Source organism: Schistocerca cancellata, chromosome 2 (assembly GCF_023864275.1).
Source record: "Schistocerca cancellata isolate TAMUIC-IGC-003103 chromosome 2, iqSchCanc2.1, whole genome shotgun sequence".
In the NCBI taxonomy this organism is placed as follows: Eukaryota; Metazoa; Arthropoda; class Insecta; order Orthoptera; family Acrididae; genus Schistocerca; species Schistocerca cancellata.
Window position 1 is genome coordinate 404,812,044 of NC_064627.1, and position 20,672 is coordinate 404,832,715.

The 20,672-nt window shown below is 41.6% G+C and overlaps 1 protein-coding gene across 1 annotated transcript in view; it reads left to right on the top strand.

Moving 5' to 3' along the window:
- The first annotated feature begins 7,005 nt into the window (after positions 1-7,005).
- The window catches only part of LOC126161849 (mucin-17-like), an 81,430-nt gene continuing 67,763 nt past the window's right edge, over positions 7,006-20,672 (top strand). The window contains exons 1-3 of the mRNA XM_049917955.1: positions 7,006-7,068; positions 8,981-9,244; positions 10,756-11,006. Coding sequence (XP_049773912.1) covers positions 7,054-7,068; positions 8,981-9,244; positions 10,756-11,006 — 530 coding nt within the window. The 5' untranslated portion in view covers positions 7,006-7,053. The remainder of the gene's footprint in view (positions 7,069-8,980; positions 9,245-10,755; positions 11,007-20,672) is intronic.

Genomic DNA, 20,672 nt, shown 5'->3' on the forward strand with positions numbered 1-20,672 from the left:
CATGAACTGCAAGTCTTCTAATGTACCTGCTTCCAGCGCTGTGGCCGTTTTCAAAATGTTCTGATACGTTCAACATTCGTGAAAACTGTAAATTCCTATGTATATCGTGAGGACATAGCATGAAAACAGCTGGATACAGGATAACGGCTCGTTAGTCAGTCTTTACAGCATATGGAAGACCACTATTATTATTAGCAGATAACCAAGATAATATTCGATGTTAGTATGCATGTTAAACATGAAGGGTGACCAAACTTTTCACAGCTCCAAATGTCCATGAATCGCTATCGCCAACAAATCGCCAAGGGCCAAAGATGATTTCAAATGCAGACCTGTCGCAGAATAATGAGCAAATAAGGCCAGTCTAAAAATGAAGAAAATAAAATGCGTAACTAAGTGACTTATCATCTTAATAATTGGATTACATCGGATGGTGTCGCTAAAACTGCAGGACTTCTAACGAACCGCTCTAGTTGTCGTCTTCAGAGAGCGTTGTAGACTGTTGAGCGCTTGTATTAGTCGTCATTGCCTGAAGATGAGCAGGCACACGGTCGAACGTTGCAGTTGGAGGGACATTTTCCGACGCGACGCTCGAGAATCCAGTTACAAAATGGAGATGGGAAATGCATATGCAGCAAGATGACGAGCTGCTCTATAAAAGCGTAACAGACAGCAGGACGCGTCGAAGACCTAGAAACACACGAAGACGCCTCAATGAAGAGAAATGGTGCAAGGAAGCTAAGATATGGATAAAAACAGAATAGGCGCAGTTACTCCGTTTGCACCCTTTATTCAAACATATCCAACTCGAGAAGCTGAAGATCTGTTTTTATAATCAGAGACAGTGACACCCATTTGAGTCGAAGACTTAATAATACGAACTAGTTCATAATCTGTCTATGTCCGTCAATAAAGATATACAGTCTTGACGACGCTGTAACGAATACAGTCTTCACCAGAAATAACTGATGTTCAGTAGTTCTTTAATTTTTATTTAAGAGAGAAATATTGTGTAATTGTAACAAAAAAAAGCCAGACTGCATCGGAGTGACTGTAGAAAGTGTTTCATACTCGAGGAAAATTCGTATGTCTACCTCAATTAACCACTAATATAAACGCACGGATCAAATCGCACACTACGGACAAACATACAGATCACACATCTCTCATCTTTCATTGGTAAGGAAATTTTCTTTTCAGATGCAATAAGCCAAAAACCAACGTAGAGAATGCTTGTAGGTCAGCAAATACTACTGTTGTTTCTTAAGGACGATCCTACGACGAAAAGAAAACGAAGGCAAATTTACGTGGAAGCTGAAATAACAGCTTCTGTTTCGCGCAAAAGTTATCTTCTTGGCATCTGATAGCATCTTGCATGCAAACGAAACATTTTACGTAGCTTTGTGAGACTTTAGCTCTTAAATGCAACTAGTAACGGTTTTGGCGCCAGAATTCATTGTCATGGAGAAGCGACATTCGTACCTCGAACCAGACACTACGGGTACCAGCGCTGAAAGTAATCGTCATTTCAGTTGACCGGTGTCTAATTATACTTATAAGATCAGGAGCGCATGTGAGAATGAACGTTTCACGCATTGCAGAAAGCCCTCTACCCTGTTGAAATCCCATTTGGTGTTTACGAAGCGAGTAGTCTTTAACCCACACAGAGTTTCACTCTCAAACTAAATTTCATGGCTGTATCGCCTTACAGTATTGGCTGTCACTGGCCACGACTGCTTCAGCCGCTGTACAAGGCGTCGTTACTGTAAGCACGAGTAACGAAGACAAAGTTATGCCGGCCGTCACTGCAGCAGGAGCAGCTGCAGCTTCAGTTTCAAATATCTCCTGATTCGTCTTCACACGGCAGAGTGGACTCCGTTCGCCAGGGGTTACAGTCGATCGAACCACGTTCCTCCGCATTGCTGAACCTACGCTGACGAAAAGAAAATCGCAACACCAAGAAAGAGAGATGCTATATACATTAAAGTTGTTAGGCTTGTTTCTACATCTGAAAGATGTCTATTCAGATTTAGCGCCAGTCGCACAAGAGTGGCGCAAGTAGCTTCACTACGAGGATACAAATGAGGTTTGCTTTAAGTAACGGTCTTGAGCGCTTGGAACCTTTGTGATTGATCGTGCTGAGTTCGTGTTAGTCAAGAATGCCTTTAAGGCGACAAAGACGCCATTATTAACACCTCACTGAGTTTGACCGAAGTCGTGCAATAGGGCTACGACAAGCTGAATGTTCCTTCTGCGATATTGCAGAAAAACGTGGAAACGTGGCAGGAATGTAGTCACTGCACATGACTGCTGGCAGTGCTGGTCGCGAGAATGTACGGTCGCAAGAAGACCGGGCTCCAGACGGCCACTAGATACTATCGAGAAGGAAGACCATAGCTCTGTAGCATCGTAGTGCATCTGCAGCAACTATGTGATCAGAAGTTGATACCAGAATGACACAACGAACTACACTACTGGCCATTAAAATTGCTACACCACGAAGATGACGTGCTACAGACGCGAAATTTAACCGACAGGAAGAAGATGCTGTGATATGCAAATGATTAGCTTTTCAGAGCATTCACACAAGGTTGGCGCCGGTGGTGACACCTACAACGTGCTGACATGAGGAAAGTTTCCAACCGATTTCTCATATACAAACAGCAGTTGACTGGCGTTGCCTGGTGAAACGTTGTTGTGATGCCTGGTGTAAGGAGGAGAAATGCGTACCGTCACGTTTCCGACTTTGATAAAGGTCGGATTGTAGCCTATCGCGATTGAAGTTTAAAGTATCGCGACATTGCTGCTCGTATTGGTCGACATCCAATGACTGTTAGCAGAATATGGAATCGGTGGGTTCAGGAGGGTAATACGAAACGCCTTGCTGAATCCCAACGGCCTCGTATCACTAGCAGTCGAGATGACAGGCATCTTATCCGCATGGCTGTAACGGATCTTGCAGCCACGTCTCGATCCCTGAGTCAACAGATGGGGACGTTTGCGAGACAACAACCATCTGCACGAACAGTTCGACGACGTTTGCAGCAGCATGGACTATCAGCTCGGAGACCATGACTGCGGTTACCCTTGACGCTGCATCACAGACAGGAGCGCCTGCGATGGTGTACTCAACGACGAACCTGGGTGCACGAATGGCAAAACGTCATTTTTTCGGATGAATCCAGGTTCTGTTTACAGCATCATGATGGTCGCATCCGTGTTTGGCGACATCGCTGTGAACGCACATTGGAAGCGTGTATTCGTCATCGCCATACTGGCGTATCACCCGGCGTGATGGTATGGGGTGCCATTGGTTACAGGTCTCGGTCACCTCTTGTTCGCATTGACGGCACTTTGAACAGTGGACGTTACATTTCAGTTGTGTTACGACCCGTGGCTCTACCCATTATTCGATCCCTGCGAAATCCTACATTTCAGCAGGATAATGCACAACCGTGTGTTGCAGGTCCTGTACGGGCCTTTCTGGATACAGAAAATGTTCGTTGCTGCCCTGGACAACACATTCTCCAGATCTCTCACCAATTGGAAACGTCTGGTCAATGGCGGCCGAAAAACTGGCTCGTCACAATACTCCAGTCACTACTCTTGATGAACTGTGGTATCGTGTTGAAGCTGCATGATTCTGCCCCGGTACCAGCGATGGTTGTGTGTGGAGTTATGGTGTAGGGTGCGATTTCGTATGACAGCAGGGGCACTCTCGTGGTTATCCCAAGCAGCTGACCACAAACTGTACGTCAATCTGATGATTCGACCTGGTGTCGCCATTCATGAACAGCGTGTGTTTTCCAACAGTATAACGATCCCGCACATACCACTATTGTAAACCAACATCCTCTACAGAGCGTCGACATGTTGCCTTGGCCTGCTGTATTGCCATATAATCGAACACACATGGGACATCATCGGACAACTCCAGCATCATCCACAACAAACATTAACCGTCCCGCTATAGACCGATCAAGTGCAACAGGCATGAAATTCCGTGCTACAGACTGACATCCGACACCTGTACAACACAATGGATGCACGTTTACATGCATGGGTTCAACATTCTAGCGGCTGCATTAGTTATTAATGTATCAGCATTTCTTTACATTTAGAGTGGCTTATCTCGCGCTAACATTAGCCTATGATCTTGCATCGTTAATCACGTAAATATTTTACCTACAAAACTGTATTCCCGAAATGTCATTACACTAACTTTTTTTTTAATTTTTTTTTTTTTTTGCTATTTTCTTCCGTCAGTGTACACATATTTTATTTACTTAGTAACAAAAAATATTTGGTATTAACACTGACGACGAAGCATGCAGTGGTACAACTTGTCATATTCAGGACGGAGCAAACGCGCGATATCTAGTAGGGATTAACATATTAACATTGTGTTTAGTGATGCAAGTGCGATTATGCTGTAGTTTAGTGTTTCGATGAAATGGAAAAAGAAAAGCTTAACCTTACCGTTCCTGCAGCTTACTGGCAATTGAGCCAGTTAACAACTCGTTGAGCTAATTGCTTACACCGTGCATTTGCCTGACAATGTAATTATTTAAATACTGCCCTACGGTTAATTTGGCATCACGTAGTTTCCCCTCTCTGACTTCACACTGAAAAGCCAAGTTAGTAAAAAAAAAAAGCAGAAACCGGATGAACCACGACGGCACGATGACAGCCGGCGATAAGGACGGGGGCGGAAGGCCACGCCCGGCAGAGGATAGCCAGCGGTCAGCGTCGCGGGTGAGCGAGTTCCTGTCTGCGGCCTCGAGCTGGCGGAGCCAGCGGTCTGCTGGTTGCGCAACCGCTGCCACGTCCTGTGGTTCTGTGGACGACAGTCCCGTCTCGCCTCATGCTGGCTGGCGCTAGAAAGGAAAAGTGCCTGTCGCATGCCAAGCAGTTCCGTAACGGGTTACCAGCCCAGCCGAGCCGTGGAGACATCAACGAGTGGTCGGAACACTAACCTTCAAACGATGCAGCAGCTCTCCGTACGAAAGATTTCTGTGCACGACTGGCTAATAACATACGTTGTGTGATTTGTTTTTACAATCCTTGTGTATGTCGGACTTACAATTCCATTTTCATTACTCCGACGTGACATATCCGTAACATTTGTGCTGTTCGTAAAAACGAATTAGCACGTGATACTTAACTTTATCAGGGAGTGCGCCATTTTGGTTTTGCTCATAAAGCAGCGTGCTGCGTTATTGTGGCGTGGGGATTTCAATGTGTACCAGGAATGCAAACATGTATCTGCAAATAAACAAAGAAATAATAATGTAACTTTAATGCACAGCCGTTGTATATTACCGGTAATATCCTTTACCAATTGCGACGACAAGGGCGAGTAGTGTGGATCAGTTTCTCTCCAAAATGACATCTGACACCTGTACGATTGTCTCGCGCCTGATTGCAGGACTGTTTTGTGGCTAGACAAGATCAGACATGGCAGTTGCGTTTTCCAAGGCAATTTTCGCCTTATGCAAACTCGTTTTATAAATTCGATACCTTTTCTTTACTGCAAACTAATGTTTATTTACGTTCCAAATGGTTTTCGCTTTTTATTTTAAGGTATCCTCAGGGGATTTAATTGGGAATAATACAGTTTTGTTGTTCCATACTGTAATCATAGATTCGAAAAAGTTTATGCCATAATTTTTACATGAATAAAATACTTCTCGGTTACTAGTTCATCATGCCAAAATATGCGTTTCCTCTCATCTGGTCGTACGTTAGAGGTCACACGCCCCACCTCAGAAGCGTCGCCACATGCTCACATCGAAATCTTTTGGTCATGAAGTTTTAATATTTCGTTAGCTAGATCATGTGAAACACATCACCACTTATCTGGCAAGGACTACAGGTTTATCTTACGGGAACTGCGAGCGATTTGTTCACTTGGTATCTTTTTTTTATTTGTGTACGCAAGTGTTGCCAACCTGTCGACTGTTTCTCTCTCTCTCTCTCTCTCTCTCTCTCTCTCTCCCTCCCTCCGCGCGCGCGCGTTTGTGTGTGTGAGAGAGAGAGAGAACTTCAAAACCAAAAGATCTCGGCGTGAGTACGTGGCGAATTTTTATTAGTTAAGTAGATGTGCTCGCTCTAACCTGCGACCAGATGAAAGAAAACGCAGTCTTTGGCAGGACAAAGGAGTTAAAGTAATATTTTATTACTTCAAAAATTATGATTGTGAACAGTTTCGAATCTATAATTATCGCACATAAAAGCAAAACTGTATCATTCCGAATTAAATCCATTGAATACGCCTTAATATAAAAGGCGAAAGCCATCTGGAACGTAGATAAATATTAAGGGTGCAGTCATAAAAAGATGTTTGAATCAATAAAACAGTGTTAAGGATATGTAATTGCTGCGGAAAATGGCCACATCAACATACTTGCTGCACGCAGTTACTGCACAATCAAAATATTATTTGCACTTTGCCTCCTGTGGCCGCTATCGGAAACACACTGTGACCTTACAGTGGTGATTAATGGAAAAGTTTCGCACAGTCAGTGTTTTCAGTTCAGCTGTGCATATACTATCAAGTGGTTCAGCGTGCCCTCGTGAAATATCAGTTAAAAACTCGCGATAAGCCGACAGAAGCACACTCACTTCCAGGTGCAAAAATATTGTGGTCGACTAACAAACTTTGTGACTGTTACACAACTGCTTCAGTGTCTTCAAATTTCATTTTCCATCATTGTGGCGGGAAGTGCTCGTCGTAGTCCCGCAATAGCGACAGCTTAAACCGCGGTAGCTGTGACATTGCGGCACCCTAGCGGCGTGGCTGCGCCGTGTCGCAAGGGCGGGGCAGCGTCTTCTGAGAGCTGGCTCGCTTCTGTTGCAGAGCACCGATGAGCGCACGGCCGTGAGCACTTCGCCGCCATGGAGGCCCAAGACGAGCTCAGCTGCTCGAGCGGCGGCAGCAGCAACAGCACCAGCACTGCCTCTCTGCCGCGCCACCACGACCCGCCCCCGCCGCCCCCCAGCACGCCGCCGCCCCCGCCGCCAACGATCGACACCAAGAGGTCCAGCATCGTTATGATGATCAACCAAGTAAGTGCCGTCTGCTCTCCAGCATTGGGGCGAACCAACGAAATTTCGTTTAGGCACATTTCCTGAGTATTTTGGTATGAGGTGCGTACTGTCTCCAGTGGCTCATTGCAGATTTAACTACATTTCGTTTGATTTCTTACCACCCCTCCCTCCCCCTCCACCCCCCCTCCCTCCCGCCATTTACAGTGTATCGCGGATGATCCTGTTGTATACAGAGAAGCAGCGACCTTAGAAAATATCTGCAAAATGCAGGAAAACCTGCATAGGATCTGCTCTTCATTCGAGCATTGGTAGTTCTTCCTAAATATAAACAAATGTAATGTTCTTTGCATAAATAGATAGAAGGATCCATTATTGTATGACTACATGATTGCAGGACAACCACTGGAAGCAGTCACATCCTTTAAATATCTGGAAATGGGGATTATATAAAGTGCATTAACCACGTAACACTAATCGCAGGGAAGGAAGGTGTTAGAATGAGACTCATTGAAGGAATCCTCATGAAGTCCACATGTTATAGTAACCACAATCCCTAACATGCAATAGTAAGTGGAATGTCTTTCCAGTAAGAGGAGACGATCTGGTAGCTTACCGTTGCTCATCAGCAGACCTTTTGCTCTCCCATATATCCCATGGGGTGTGGGGACAGGCGGCACAGTGCTCCTTGAGAGAAATGGGCTGTGTATCATTACTTAAATTGTGTTATGTTAACCCAGTCTGATATTAATCTCATACAGTTCAGTGTGATGGGTTTCTCACACATTATTTGTTAATTGCACCGCGTTTTGGTACTAATGCCAGACTGAAATTCATTGGAGGAATCCTCAGGAAGTGTAGTTCATCAATGAAAGAGATAGCCTAGAAAAACTTCGTGTGACAGAATAGCTTGCCAGTAAATATTGCTTCCTCCTACAGATATCTTGAGAAATGAGACTGGACTTAAAATTGGAGAGATTCAGGCTCACTTTTGAGCTTACCAACAATTGTACTTCTCGTGTACCATTTTCAATTGGCACAGGAAAAGGGGGAGGGGGGAGTGAGTGCTACACGAAGTACCCTCCAACTACACCATAATATGACTTGTGGAGTTTAGATATAGGTTGCACTCAAAATATCTCCAAAAGAGTGTAAATGTCGATGGCATGTGCTATCTGTTTTGTCTGGTTGCAAACTTCTTCCATTCACTCACACTTTTGCTAACAGAATGTTTGTACTGTACAGCTGCAACCACCCACAGTTTGATTTTGTGTACTTTACTGAAAAATTTTTTTGGTTTTGAATTTTACTGTCATCGCCAGACGTGCTTTCATACTTGTATCAAAATACGTGGGTATGAGGATAAGCAAAACTTCACAGTTTGAAATGTTTGACAGTGATGGTTGTGTCACATACTCAACTTACTTCTTTTCGAACAGCTGATACTTATGTTGTTCTTCATGTTTTCACTTACATTCACACTGTTACGTATGTACATAAGTGCCTGTGAGAAGCCAGCTCTATTCTGGTGATTGTGTTTTACAGTCTTTTTAACATCTGTGAAGATGTTTTCACAGAAACAAAGATCATTGGGGTAACAAACAAAATAAATCATAATTATGTAAACATTCTAATGGATACCATGGTTCCCTTATAACAAAATACAGTAATGAACCTGCAATACCAGATATTTACTGTGAGCTATCATGTCATCAAAATTGCAGATGTAATCCATTCACCTCCTAAATTCACTATGAGTAGACTACGTGGCAAAACCAGAATTACATTATTTTTATGATATCGTGTACTGCATCCACACTGATCTATATTTATAAACATTTGGTAACAATATTGCATAGTTGAAAAAAGCCATACGACGACTCGATAGGACGCGCATAGACTTTTCTCGCTATTGGTTATCAATATGTCTCAGGACGAGGTGGACACCAAGGGCTCAGGTGGCGTCTCCAACCCGGGCTTCGTGGATGATGATGGCAGTGCCAGCGGCCGCGCCACAACGCCGACTTCAACATCTGGTGCAGAACCACACCGGCCTGCTCCACCACCACCTCAACCACAGCTGCAGCAGCTGACCAACGGTGGCTTCAATGAGCACCACCTCAATGGCGTAAATGGCGGGCCATTCCTCAACACCACTGTGCAGCAGCCACCAGGAGTCGTCGGTACTCTTACCGAGGTAAGGGCACACATCTCATTTCTTGGCACAGATTATGAGGTTGACATTCAAGGGAAAGGGCCAGCATCACACATTTTCATAGCTGTCTTCTGTGATTTTTGCGCATGGGCTTTTCTTTCCAGTCTTCTAACTCATTTGATATGGCCTGTACAACACCCCTAAAGTGTGCCCTGACACTTCCTTGTTCACTTTTAAATATTTTGAAGCACTGAATAAATTATATTAGTAGACTAAACATAGTCAATGGAGAATCAAAATTACCTTAAGCAATTTGAATTTTATGTATGACTACTTATATCTTTCTTTTAATACATACTCATCTGATTATTACTTTTATATGCTGAAATAGGTATTACATATTTGGCTTACTTACAAAAGAGTTACTTATTTACCACTCTATTATTCCTCTTTTATTAAATTTTCTTTCAGTTTTAACAGGTCAATGTTATACGACTTTCCTGTAATAAATCTTATCTTAGTCAAAATTGTAGCAACAAATCCAGAGATACACTAATTCTCTACCCAAAGATCACATTCCTGTGGGTTATTATACTTGGTGTTTCTAAATGTATTAAGGAAATAAAGTTAGATAAAAGTAGCTAAAGTGGAAGAGTTGGGTTAACTGTTGTACTGTGGTCCAGAATTTATTTTGAGGGAGGTAGTTGCAATCACCACTTTTGCGCTTAAATTAATGCATTTCCAAATGAAGCCCAATCATTTCAGACATTGTCCTCTCGCTATATTACTTTTCCCATATACAGGAAACTATCAATTGTTGTTGTTGTTGTTGTGGTCTTCAGTCCTGAGACTGGTTTGATGCAGCTCTCCGTGCTACTCCATCCTGTGCAAGCTTCTTCAACTCCCAGTACTTACCGCAACCTACATCCTTCTTAATCTGCTGAGTCTATTCGTCTCTTGGTCTCCCTCTACGATTTTTACCCTAGACACTGCCCTCCAATGCTAAATTTGTGATCCCTTGATGCCTCAACACATCTCCTACCAACCGGTCCCTTCTTCTTGTCAAGTTGTGCCACATACTCCTCTTCTCCCCAATTCTATTGGATACCTCCTCATTAGTTCTGTGATCTACTCATCTAATCTTGAGCATTCTTCTGTAGCACCACATTTCGAAAGCTTCTATTCTCTTCTTGTCCAAACTATTTATCATCCATGTTTCACTTCCATACAAATACTTTCATAAATGGCTTCCTGACACTTAAATCTATACTCAGTGTTAACAAATTTCTCTTCTTCAGAAACGCTTTCCTCGCCATTGCAAGTCTACATTTTATATCCTCTCTACTTCGACTATCATCAGTTATTTTGCTCCCCAAATAGCAAAACTCCTTTAAGTGTCTCATTTCCTAATCTAATTCCACAGCATCACCCGACTTAATTCAACTACATTCCATTATCCTTGTTTTGCTTTTGTTGATGTTCATCTTATCATCCATCTTATATTCTCCTTATTATTATTATTATTTACTTTTTTACCTTTTTTTTTTTTTTAGGTGCAGCTGAACAGCATGGAGCGCAGGAAAAGTGCGAAAGACAAAGAGGTGGCTGCTGAAGCTGTGAATCTAGAGCTTGTGAATATGAACCCATTTACTGGCAATGGAGATGCTGATACTGCAACAGCTGGTAGCCTTCCTATCAAGAAAGAAGGAGGAGATGACCTGCCAGACATAGCAGCAGAGTCCTATGCAAACGATCCATATGATGAGTACTTTGTACCTGTCAATGAGCATCGAAAGTACATGAGGTAAGCTTTCAGCTGGTTTCTGCAGTTTAAGATAAAAGAAATTTTATAATGGTAAGTTGCAGTATTGACTTCAATCTTACTATTTCACAAGCAACAGAAATGTGTAGATTGCTTGATTTAGAGGCAAGGCTTCTTCTTCTTCTTCTTCTTCTTCTTCTTCTTCGCAAAAAGTAGCATACTCATGGTCTTCTTCTGACAGCCCTTCCATTCGCATGCAATAATTATTTCACTCTCTGTTGTGTGCCACGGAGCTTAAGTAAGAAATTTTTAGTATTATTGTGATCCCCATTAGTGTACTAGTACAAATTTGTTCTCCTTGGGCATTCAAGATGTGTAAAAAGTCAGGATTAAAAATATAAAATGAAATATTTAAATGATTTTAGACATAAGCTTTCATATATGTATATTTGGTAATCAACGTGCTATATTGATTTCTGTAATTCAAAGAAAAATTGAAAAATAAACTGAAGCACCAAAGAAACTGGCATAGGTATGCATATTAAAATAAAGAGATGTGTAAACAAGCAGAATATGGTGCTGCAGTCAGCAGTGCCTATATAAGACAACACATATCTGGCGCAGTTGTTTGATTGGTTACTGCTGCTACAACGACAGGTTATCAAGATTTAAGTGAGTTTGAACGTGATGTTATAATCGGCCCACGAGCGATGGGACACAGCATCTCCATGATAGCGATGAAGTGAGGATTCTCCTGTATGAACATTTCATGAGTGTAGCGTGAATATCAGGAATCTCGTAAAACATCAAGTCTCTGACATCGCTGGGGCTGGAAAAAGATCCTGCAAGAACAGGACCAACGATTACTGAAGAGAATCGTTCAACATGACAGAAGTGCAACCCTTCTGCAAATTGCTACAGGTTTCAATGCTGGGCCCATCAGTAAGTGTCAGTGTGAGTACCATTCAACCAAACATCATCGATATTGGCTTTTGGAGCTGAAGACCCACTTGCGTACCCTTGATGACTGCACAACACGAAGCAAAGGCCTCGCCTGGGCCCATCAACACTAACACTGGCCTGTTGATGACTGGAAACATGTTGCCTGGTCAGACAAGCCTTGTTTCAAATTTTATTGAGCGGATGGACATGTATGGGTATAGAGACAACTTCATGAATCTATGGACCTTGCATGTTAGCAGATGGACCTTGCATGTTCAAGCAGATGGATGCTCTTTAATGATGTGGGGCATGTGAAATTGGAATGACATGGGACCCCTGATACGTCTAGATATGACTCTTGACAGGTGACACATACATAAGTATCCTGTCTGATCATCTGCATCCATTCATGTCCATTGTGCATTCTGATGGGCTTAGGTAATTACAGCAGGATAATATGACGCCCCACACATCCAGAATTGCTACAGAGTGGCTCCATGAACACTCTTGTTAGTTTAAACGCTTCCACTGTCCACCAAACTCCCCAGACATGAACATTATTGAGCATATCTGGGATGCTTGCAACATGCTGTTCAGAAGAGATCTCCACCCCCTCGTGGTCTTACAGATTTATGGACAGCCCTGCAGGATTCATGGTGTCAGTTCCCTCCAGCACTACTTCAGACATTAGTTTAGTCCATGCCACATCATGTTGCAGCACTTCTGCATGCTCGTGGGGGTCCTACATGACATTAGGCAGGCATACCAGTTTCTTTGGCTCTTCAGTGTAACAATAATTAAAACAGTTATGTACCAAAGTTGATGAAATCTGCCATATTGTCCATCACAACACATCCAGAAATTGTTAAGAAAAGAGGAAAAACTCTGAATTATAAAATCCTGAAGTGTCATATTCTAGAATTAAAATCACATTGAAAACAGCCATGCTATTCATATGGAATAGTTTGTAAAGAACCACAGAATATTCAAATCGGGATTTAGGGACAAGCGAAAGTGACACAAAATGTTTTTTCTCCCTTTTTAAGCCATTCTGTTGAGCTACAACCACCATAACCTAATCAAGTGGACATGACATACCAATATACAAACAGTATTGTCCACTACTCCATTCAGTTCAGTGAATTCCATTCCTATTATTCAAGTACGAGGATCTAAAATACCTCTGCAAATAACAGAAATAGTGCACCAGCAGGAAAGCTTTCAACTTGGATATGAAAATTGTCAGTTTGTGACTAAAAGCATTCAGCTGTTGCAAAAGTCTGTTTAAAATGTAATATGCAGAGATTTACTGGGGTTTTGATCAGATCTAAGGTTACATATACAATATAAAGATTGTTACTCAGCCTTATGTTCATTGGATAGACACTGCTACTCCTCTCTAAATAGTTCATTCTGCTAACCAAAAATTTTAAAAGATGTACAGCAATATCAGTTTAAGAAGCCCTAGTTCATTAAATAGACCTCTGTGAATTATTTCCACACATGATGGGTGGAAGGCACACCTTTGGGCTAAAAGTATAAACATGAAAACATGGTTCCAAATGAAAATTCTGCAGGTTTTGTGTCAACTCCAAGATTATTATTTATTCACTACAGTGAGAAACTGTGATTGATTTCTATTATGAGCAGTAACACAATAAGTGCATTTCATATACTGATGATGGTGTGGTTACCAACATGTGTATTGTACAAATGGAAAGACTGTGATTGACTCAGAAGCTATAACATTTTAATTTAGAATACCAGTAGCAGTATTCACAACACAACCCATAACAGACAGAATAGATACCAACACAGTTACATAAAAAGGATGTATTTCAGAATGAATTTTCATTATGCAGCAGAATATGCACTGATTTGAAACTTCTTGGCAGATTTAAACCTTGTGCTGGACTGGAACACAAAGCTGGCAGTTGTGCCTTTCATGGGCACACAGGCTCATTTACTCCGCAGGAAGTTTCAAAGAATCTATTTGTTCTCAAACAAAATACCTATTTATATAGACATTGTGTAAAATAGGCCCTCTAACAAACTTTTATTTGAATACTACAATCAGGTTGGAATAACACAAGCTTTGTTAGTATTGAATGTGGATATTCTGAGCAGGAATACATCGCTCACAGTGAAGTGTAAGGCTGTTGATGTGTTGTGTCTCTATGAAGTGAGTGCCATTCTGTCTGCAGAGCTTTCTTCTAAGGATAGGGGAGGCCTAAAAGGAATACTACAAACAGTAGAATCAGAAGCAGCCCATATATGCTTTACAAGATCTAAGCAGACCACATACAAACACTCTCTTATATTAAGGCATTCCTTTTATGAATGTTTGATGGATAACAACAGATTCCAGTTTCTTATACACTCCAGATATTTTGCTGAGACTGCAGTAGCTAAACTGGGACTTACATGCAAAGACAGTGATCCATCCTTTATTCACGACTTAGTGACGAAATACTGACCGCAGGCACTCTCCCCCGCATCTAGTGGTGAGTGGTGCACATAATCAGTACCTATAGATAGTTGCCTTCATGAAGCCTCCTGTGCTCCTCCAGTGATTGTATTTTTTCAAGTACATAACAGAAAATATCACAGGTAACCAGGTGTCATATCAACTAATTGAGTCTTTTAGCTGCTAAACATCTTGTCAGAAATTCTTGCCACATTGTTCGAATGACAACAGGAGAAACATTTTACTTCGAAATAGATTCACTGACTGCAAATATCTTGGCATCTATAGATATAGTACCTTTTTTGCCAGACTGGACTTGAATCTGGATTTCCCACTTATTGCCCACCTCAACCACTTTGGCTATCTGTGCCTACCTCCAAGACTGACCCAAATTTCCATATGTCATACTGTGTATGTACCTATACCGTAGTACTAAACCAAGGTGTAGAAACTTTGTACTTGATATATGCATTTCAAGTTGGCAGTATAACAGTTTAACAAGTGAAGAACAGGAAGCCCGAGGTGCCAGGTATGGGACATGAACCCATCCCAGTGCAATAAAATTGCTTTCGGTTGTGACGTCAAAACTCCAGTGTTGCCGGATTTGTTTTGTGTGTACGTAAACAGTGTGCACTGTGGTTCATTTCTACTGTGTGCTTGTGTTAAATTCTGCTTTAGAAAATTCTGATACATGAAAAATCCCACAGAAAAGAGTTTGTTCATCTAGTGATAATCCTTTGTGTCCAGGTGTGCCACTAAACTGCCAGGCACTGGAGTTACTATGGAGAACTCGTGAGTTTTACAAACAGGAGAAAGAATATGGACAGCTGTCAGTTCTTGCTGATAAAGTAGTGGAACACATCTCAATAACTCTTCGAATTAATGCAAGAATGGTAGTAAATAAGGGGATGTTCATGCAAAAGTTGAGAGATGTAGACATGAGCTTAATGATACCGAGATGTCTGGATCAGATAATGTATTTTTAGCAACTCCTGGAACGAAGAAAAAGCAGCTTTATCCTGTCACCAACTTAGCTTCTTTCCAGACTGATGCAGTTCACAGGCATACTTATGCTTGCAAAAGCAGGAAAGAGTATTATAACATTGCAAAGTTGATAGTGTCATTAAAAGAATGTGAAATTTCCAGGGGTGGGAAAACATCACTAAAAATTGTACTGAAAAGTATCGGTTTCCATTACGAATACTAGGGACCCAAAATCCTGTTAGAAAATGTGCATTCAGGGGTGGTAAAACATCACTAAATATTTTGCTGAGAAGTATGGGTTTCCTTTACAAAGTGCTAGATGGACCCAAAATCCTGTTAGAAAAGGAGCATATTGTGACAGCAAATTCTTATTCTTGAGGAAAAAAAATCTTCTTTCACAAAGTGCCTAGCTCCTGGCACATGCCCTATTGGTTTTTGAACACATTATAAGTTGATTTCTGAAGGAATCATAAATTGATATTTGAATACGTGCATAGTATATGTAATGCCTCTGCCAGGGGAACCCATCTAGAAATAAACTTTCCTGCAGACAAAAGGGGATGGGGCTATACGAGCTGAGCGGAATAAAGCCGAATGGGTGAATGCCAACTGCTGTCTGTTTATGTGATTGATTGGGTATGTGAATGACCAGCAATGTTATAATTACTTGTGAAGTCCATAGATTCAGACTACCAGAGTGGAAATAAACAACTAGCAGGAATAACAGGTGAGAAAGATTAAGTATTATCTTCTCGGTGTATCCAAGAAATTGAAATTTTGACAGAAAATTTTTGGGCAGATCGCTACACTAGAAAGGGCAAGTTGTACAGTCCCCAGCTAGCAGCCACTTAAGTTCTCTTCTGGGAGTAGCATGGAAGATGCATTATACGAACATGTAATAATGCGTAACTGGAGAGTAATCGCTGGATAACTAAATCGGTGATTCTGACAGGTTGGTAGGAGTTAACCAGAGAATGAGTTTTGTCAGTGGTAGGAATAGTTACAGAATTAGCGATGAGAAGATTGTTAGAATGAGGAAGGAGAAGAAATGGGACAACACACAAATTGTGGAAGAATATAATGATTCCAAATTTATACAAAAATTTCATACTACTACTTTTCGATCACATGCTTGAGAAACTGTAGCACATGAATGAAATGTGAAACTATTTCCTAACATCAAGCTTTTTGCTTTTAGTAGGCCAAATAGGCATTTCATATTGGTATTTCATGAATTATATTCTGCCCTATTATAAAATTACCGTTATTACCAAAACAGTACCACATATTTGGTGTGTGTTACAATCGATGCAATATTAGAAAGGCCTATTTTATTTTACCTAGTAGACAGTGACAAAATAGACAAAATCAGATGGAGAAAACACACCAGTCTTGGGTACTATTTGTATTAACAGCTTTTTCTGTATTAGAAAACGACATTTCGATTTTTCATGTAGCAAAACGTTTGACAAATTTTGAAGAGGTAATAGATTCTTTCACAGAGAGGAAAGCACACCATGTAAAGCTATAGCAAGATTAGACAGTAACAAAATGCTAGGAGCCAAGGACTGAATAAATGTCACCACAGGACATTTTAATTTCCACTATCCTGAATATAGTTTGATGGCATTCATTACAAAATATACACATTTGGGTTCCACAGTGCAAAATACAGTGACACACGCTAGAAAAATGCTGTGTGAACACGCATGGCACTGCACTTTAGCACACTTAAGACCAAATAACAAGTCTTCCATTTTCTTGAAGTTATATGTTTTATGTATCAGACTCTTCAGAAAGATGTGTGCTACAAAATGAATATATATATATATATATATATATATATATATATATATAGGGGCTGGCCAGTACTTACCTCAGCTCAGTACAGCCGATAGATACACATAAAACAGAACCGAAAAAATTTACGTTCCTAGCTTTCGGAACAAATGTTCCTTCATCAGGGAGGAAAGAGGGGAAAGAAAGGGAAGAAGGGAAAGGAGATTCAGTTACTCACAACCCAGGTTATGAAGCAACAGGGAAAGGAAAATAGGGAGGGTAGCAAGGATGGAGGCATGGTTGTCAGAGGGAAGCCAAAGATATTCTGAGTAGAATATCTTTGGCTTCCCTCTGACAACCATGTCTCCATCCTTGCTACCCTCCCTATTTTCCTTTCCCTGTTGCTTCATAACCTGGGTTGTGAGTAACTGAATCTCCTTTCCCTTCTTCCCTTTCTTTCCCCTCTTTCCTCCCCGATGAAGGAATATATATATATATATATATATATTGGATGGATATGTGTGTGTGTGCGAGTGTATACTCGTCCTTTTTTCCCCCTAAGGTAGGTCTTTCCGCTCCCGGGACTGGAATGACTCCTTACCCTCTCCCTTAAAACCCACATCCTTTCGTCTTTCCCTCTCCTTCCCTCTTTCCTGATGAGGCAACAGTTTGTTGCGAAAGCTTGAATTTTGTGTGTATGTTTGTGTTCGTTTGTGTGTCTGTCGACCTGCCACCACTTTCATTTGGTAAGTCACATCATCTTTGTTTTTAGGTATATTTTTCCTTCATGGAATGTTTCCTTCTATTATAAACATATCATATATATATATATATATACATATATATATATATATACAGGGTGTTTCAAAAATGACCAGTATATTTGAAACGGCAATAAAAACTAAACGAGCAGCGATAGAAATACACCGTTTGTTGCAATATGCTTGGGACAACAGTACATTTCCAGGCGGACAAACTTTCGAAATTACAGTAGTTACAATTACAATTTTCAACAACAGATGGCGCTGCAAGTGATGTGAAAGATATAGAAGACAACGCAGTCTGTGGGTGCGCCATTCTGTACGTCGTCTTTCTGCTGTAAGCATGTGCTGTTCACAACGTGCAAGTGTGCTGTAGACAACATGGTTTATTCCTTAGAACAGAGGATTTTTCTGGTGTTGGAATTCCACCGCCTAGAACACAGTGTTGTTGCAACAAGACGAAGTTTTCAACGGAGGTTTAATGTAACCAAAGGACCGAAAAGCGATACAATAAAGGATCTGTTTGAAAAATTTCAACGGACTGGGAACGTGACGGATGAACGTGCTGGAAAGGTAGGGCGACCGCGTACGGCAACCACAGAGGGCAACGTGCAGCTAGTGCAGCAGGTGATCCAACAGCGGCCTCGGGTTTCCATTCGCCGTGTTGCAGCTGCGGTCCAAATGACGCCAACGTCCACGTATCGTCTCATGCGGCAGAGTTGACACCTCTATCCATACAAAATTCAAACGCGGCAACCCCTCAGCGCCGCTACCATTGCTGCACGAGAGACATTCGCTAACGATATAGTGCACAGGATTGATGACGGCGATATGCATGTGGGCAGCATTTGGTTTACTGACGAAGCTTATTTTTACCTGGACGGCTTCGTCAATAAACAGAACTGGCGCATATGGGGAACCGAAAAGCCCCATGTTGCAGTCCCATCGTCCCTGCATCCTCAAAAAGTACTGGTCTGGGCCACCATTTCTTCCAAAGGAATCATTGGCCCATTTTTCAGATCCGAAACGATTACTGTATCATGCTATCTGGACATTCTTCATGAATTTGTGGCGGTACAAACTGCCTTAGACGACACTGCGAACACCTCGTGGTTCATGCAAGATGGTGCCCGGCCACATCGGATGGCCGACGTCTTTAATTTCCTGAATGAATATTTCGATGATCGTGTGATTGCTTTGGGCTATCCGAAACATACAGGAGGCGGCGTGGATTGGCCTCCCTATTCGCCAGACATGAACCCCTGTGACTTCTTTCTGTGGGGACACTTGAAAGACCAGGTGTACCGCCAGCCAGAAACAATTGAACAGCTGAAGCAGTACATTTCATCTGCATGTGAAGCCATTCCGCCAGACATGTTGTCAAAGGTTTCGGGTAATTTCATTCAGAGACTACGCCATATTATTGCTACGCATGGTGGATATGTGGAAAATATCGTACTACAGAGTTTCCCAGACCACAGCGCCATCTGTTGTTGAAAATTGTAACTACTGTAATTTCGAAAGTTTGTCTGCCTGAAAATGTACTGTTGTCCCAAGCATATTGCAACAAACGGTGTATTTCTATCGCTGCTCGTTTAGTTTTTATTGCCGTTTCAAATATACCGGTCATTTTTGAAACACCCTGTATATATATATAAAGAGACTTACCAAACAAAAGCGTTGACAGGTCGATAGACACACAAACAAACACAAATATATATATATATATGATGAATATAATAGAGGGAAACGTTCCACGTGGGAAAAATATGTTTAAAAGAAAGATGATGAGACTTACCAAACAAAAGCGCTGGCAGGTCGATAGACACACAAACAAACACAAACATACACACAAAATCTAGCTTTCGCAACCAATGGTTGCCTCGTCAGGAAAGAGGGAAGGAGAGGGAAAGACAAAAGGATTTGGGTTTTAAGGGAGAGGGTAAGGAGTCATTCCAATCCCGGGAGCGGAAAGACTTACCTGTCCTTTTTTCCCCCTAAGGTAAGTCTTTCCGCTCCCGGGATTGGAATGACTCCTTACCCTCTCCCTTAAAACCCAAATCCTTTTGTCTTTCCCTCTCCTTCCCTCTTTCCTGACGAGGCAACCATTGGTTGCGAAAGCTAGATTTTGTGTGTATGTTTGTGTTTGTTTGTGTGTCTATCGACCTGCCAGCGCTTTTGTTTGGTAAGTCTCATCATCTTTCTTTTTAAACATATATATATATATATATATATATATATATATATATATATATATATATATATATATATATATATATATATAGAGGGAAACATTCCATGTGGGAAAAATATCTAAAAACAAAGATGATGACTTACCAAACGAAAGCACTGGCAGGTCAATAGACACACAAACATACACACAAAATTCAAGCTTTTGCAACCAACGGTTGCTTCATCAGGGAAGGAGAGGGAAACACGAAAGGATGTGGGTTTTAAGGGAGAGAGTAAGGAGTCATTCCAATCCCGGGAGCGGAAAGACTTACCTTAGGGGGAAAAAAGGACAGGTATACACTTGCACACACACACACACACACATATCCTTCTGCACATACACAGTCACAAGCAGACATTTGTAAAGGCAAAGAGTTTCGGTAGAGATGTCAGTTGAGGCAGAAGTACAGAGGCAAAGATGTTGTTGAAAGACGGGTGAGGTATGAGCGGCAGCAACTTGAAATTAGCGGAGTTTGAGGCTTGGCGGATAACCAGAAGAGAGGATATACTGAAGGGCAAGTTCCCATCTCCGGAGTTCTGACA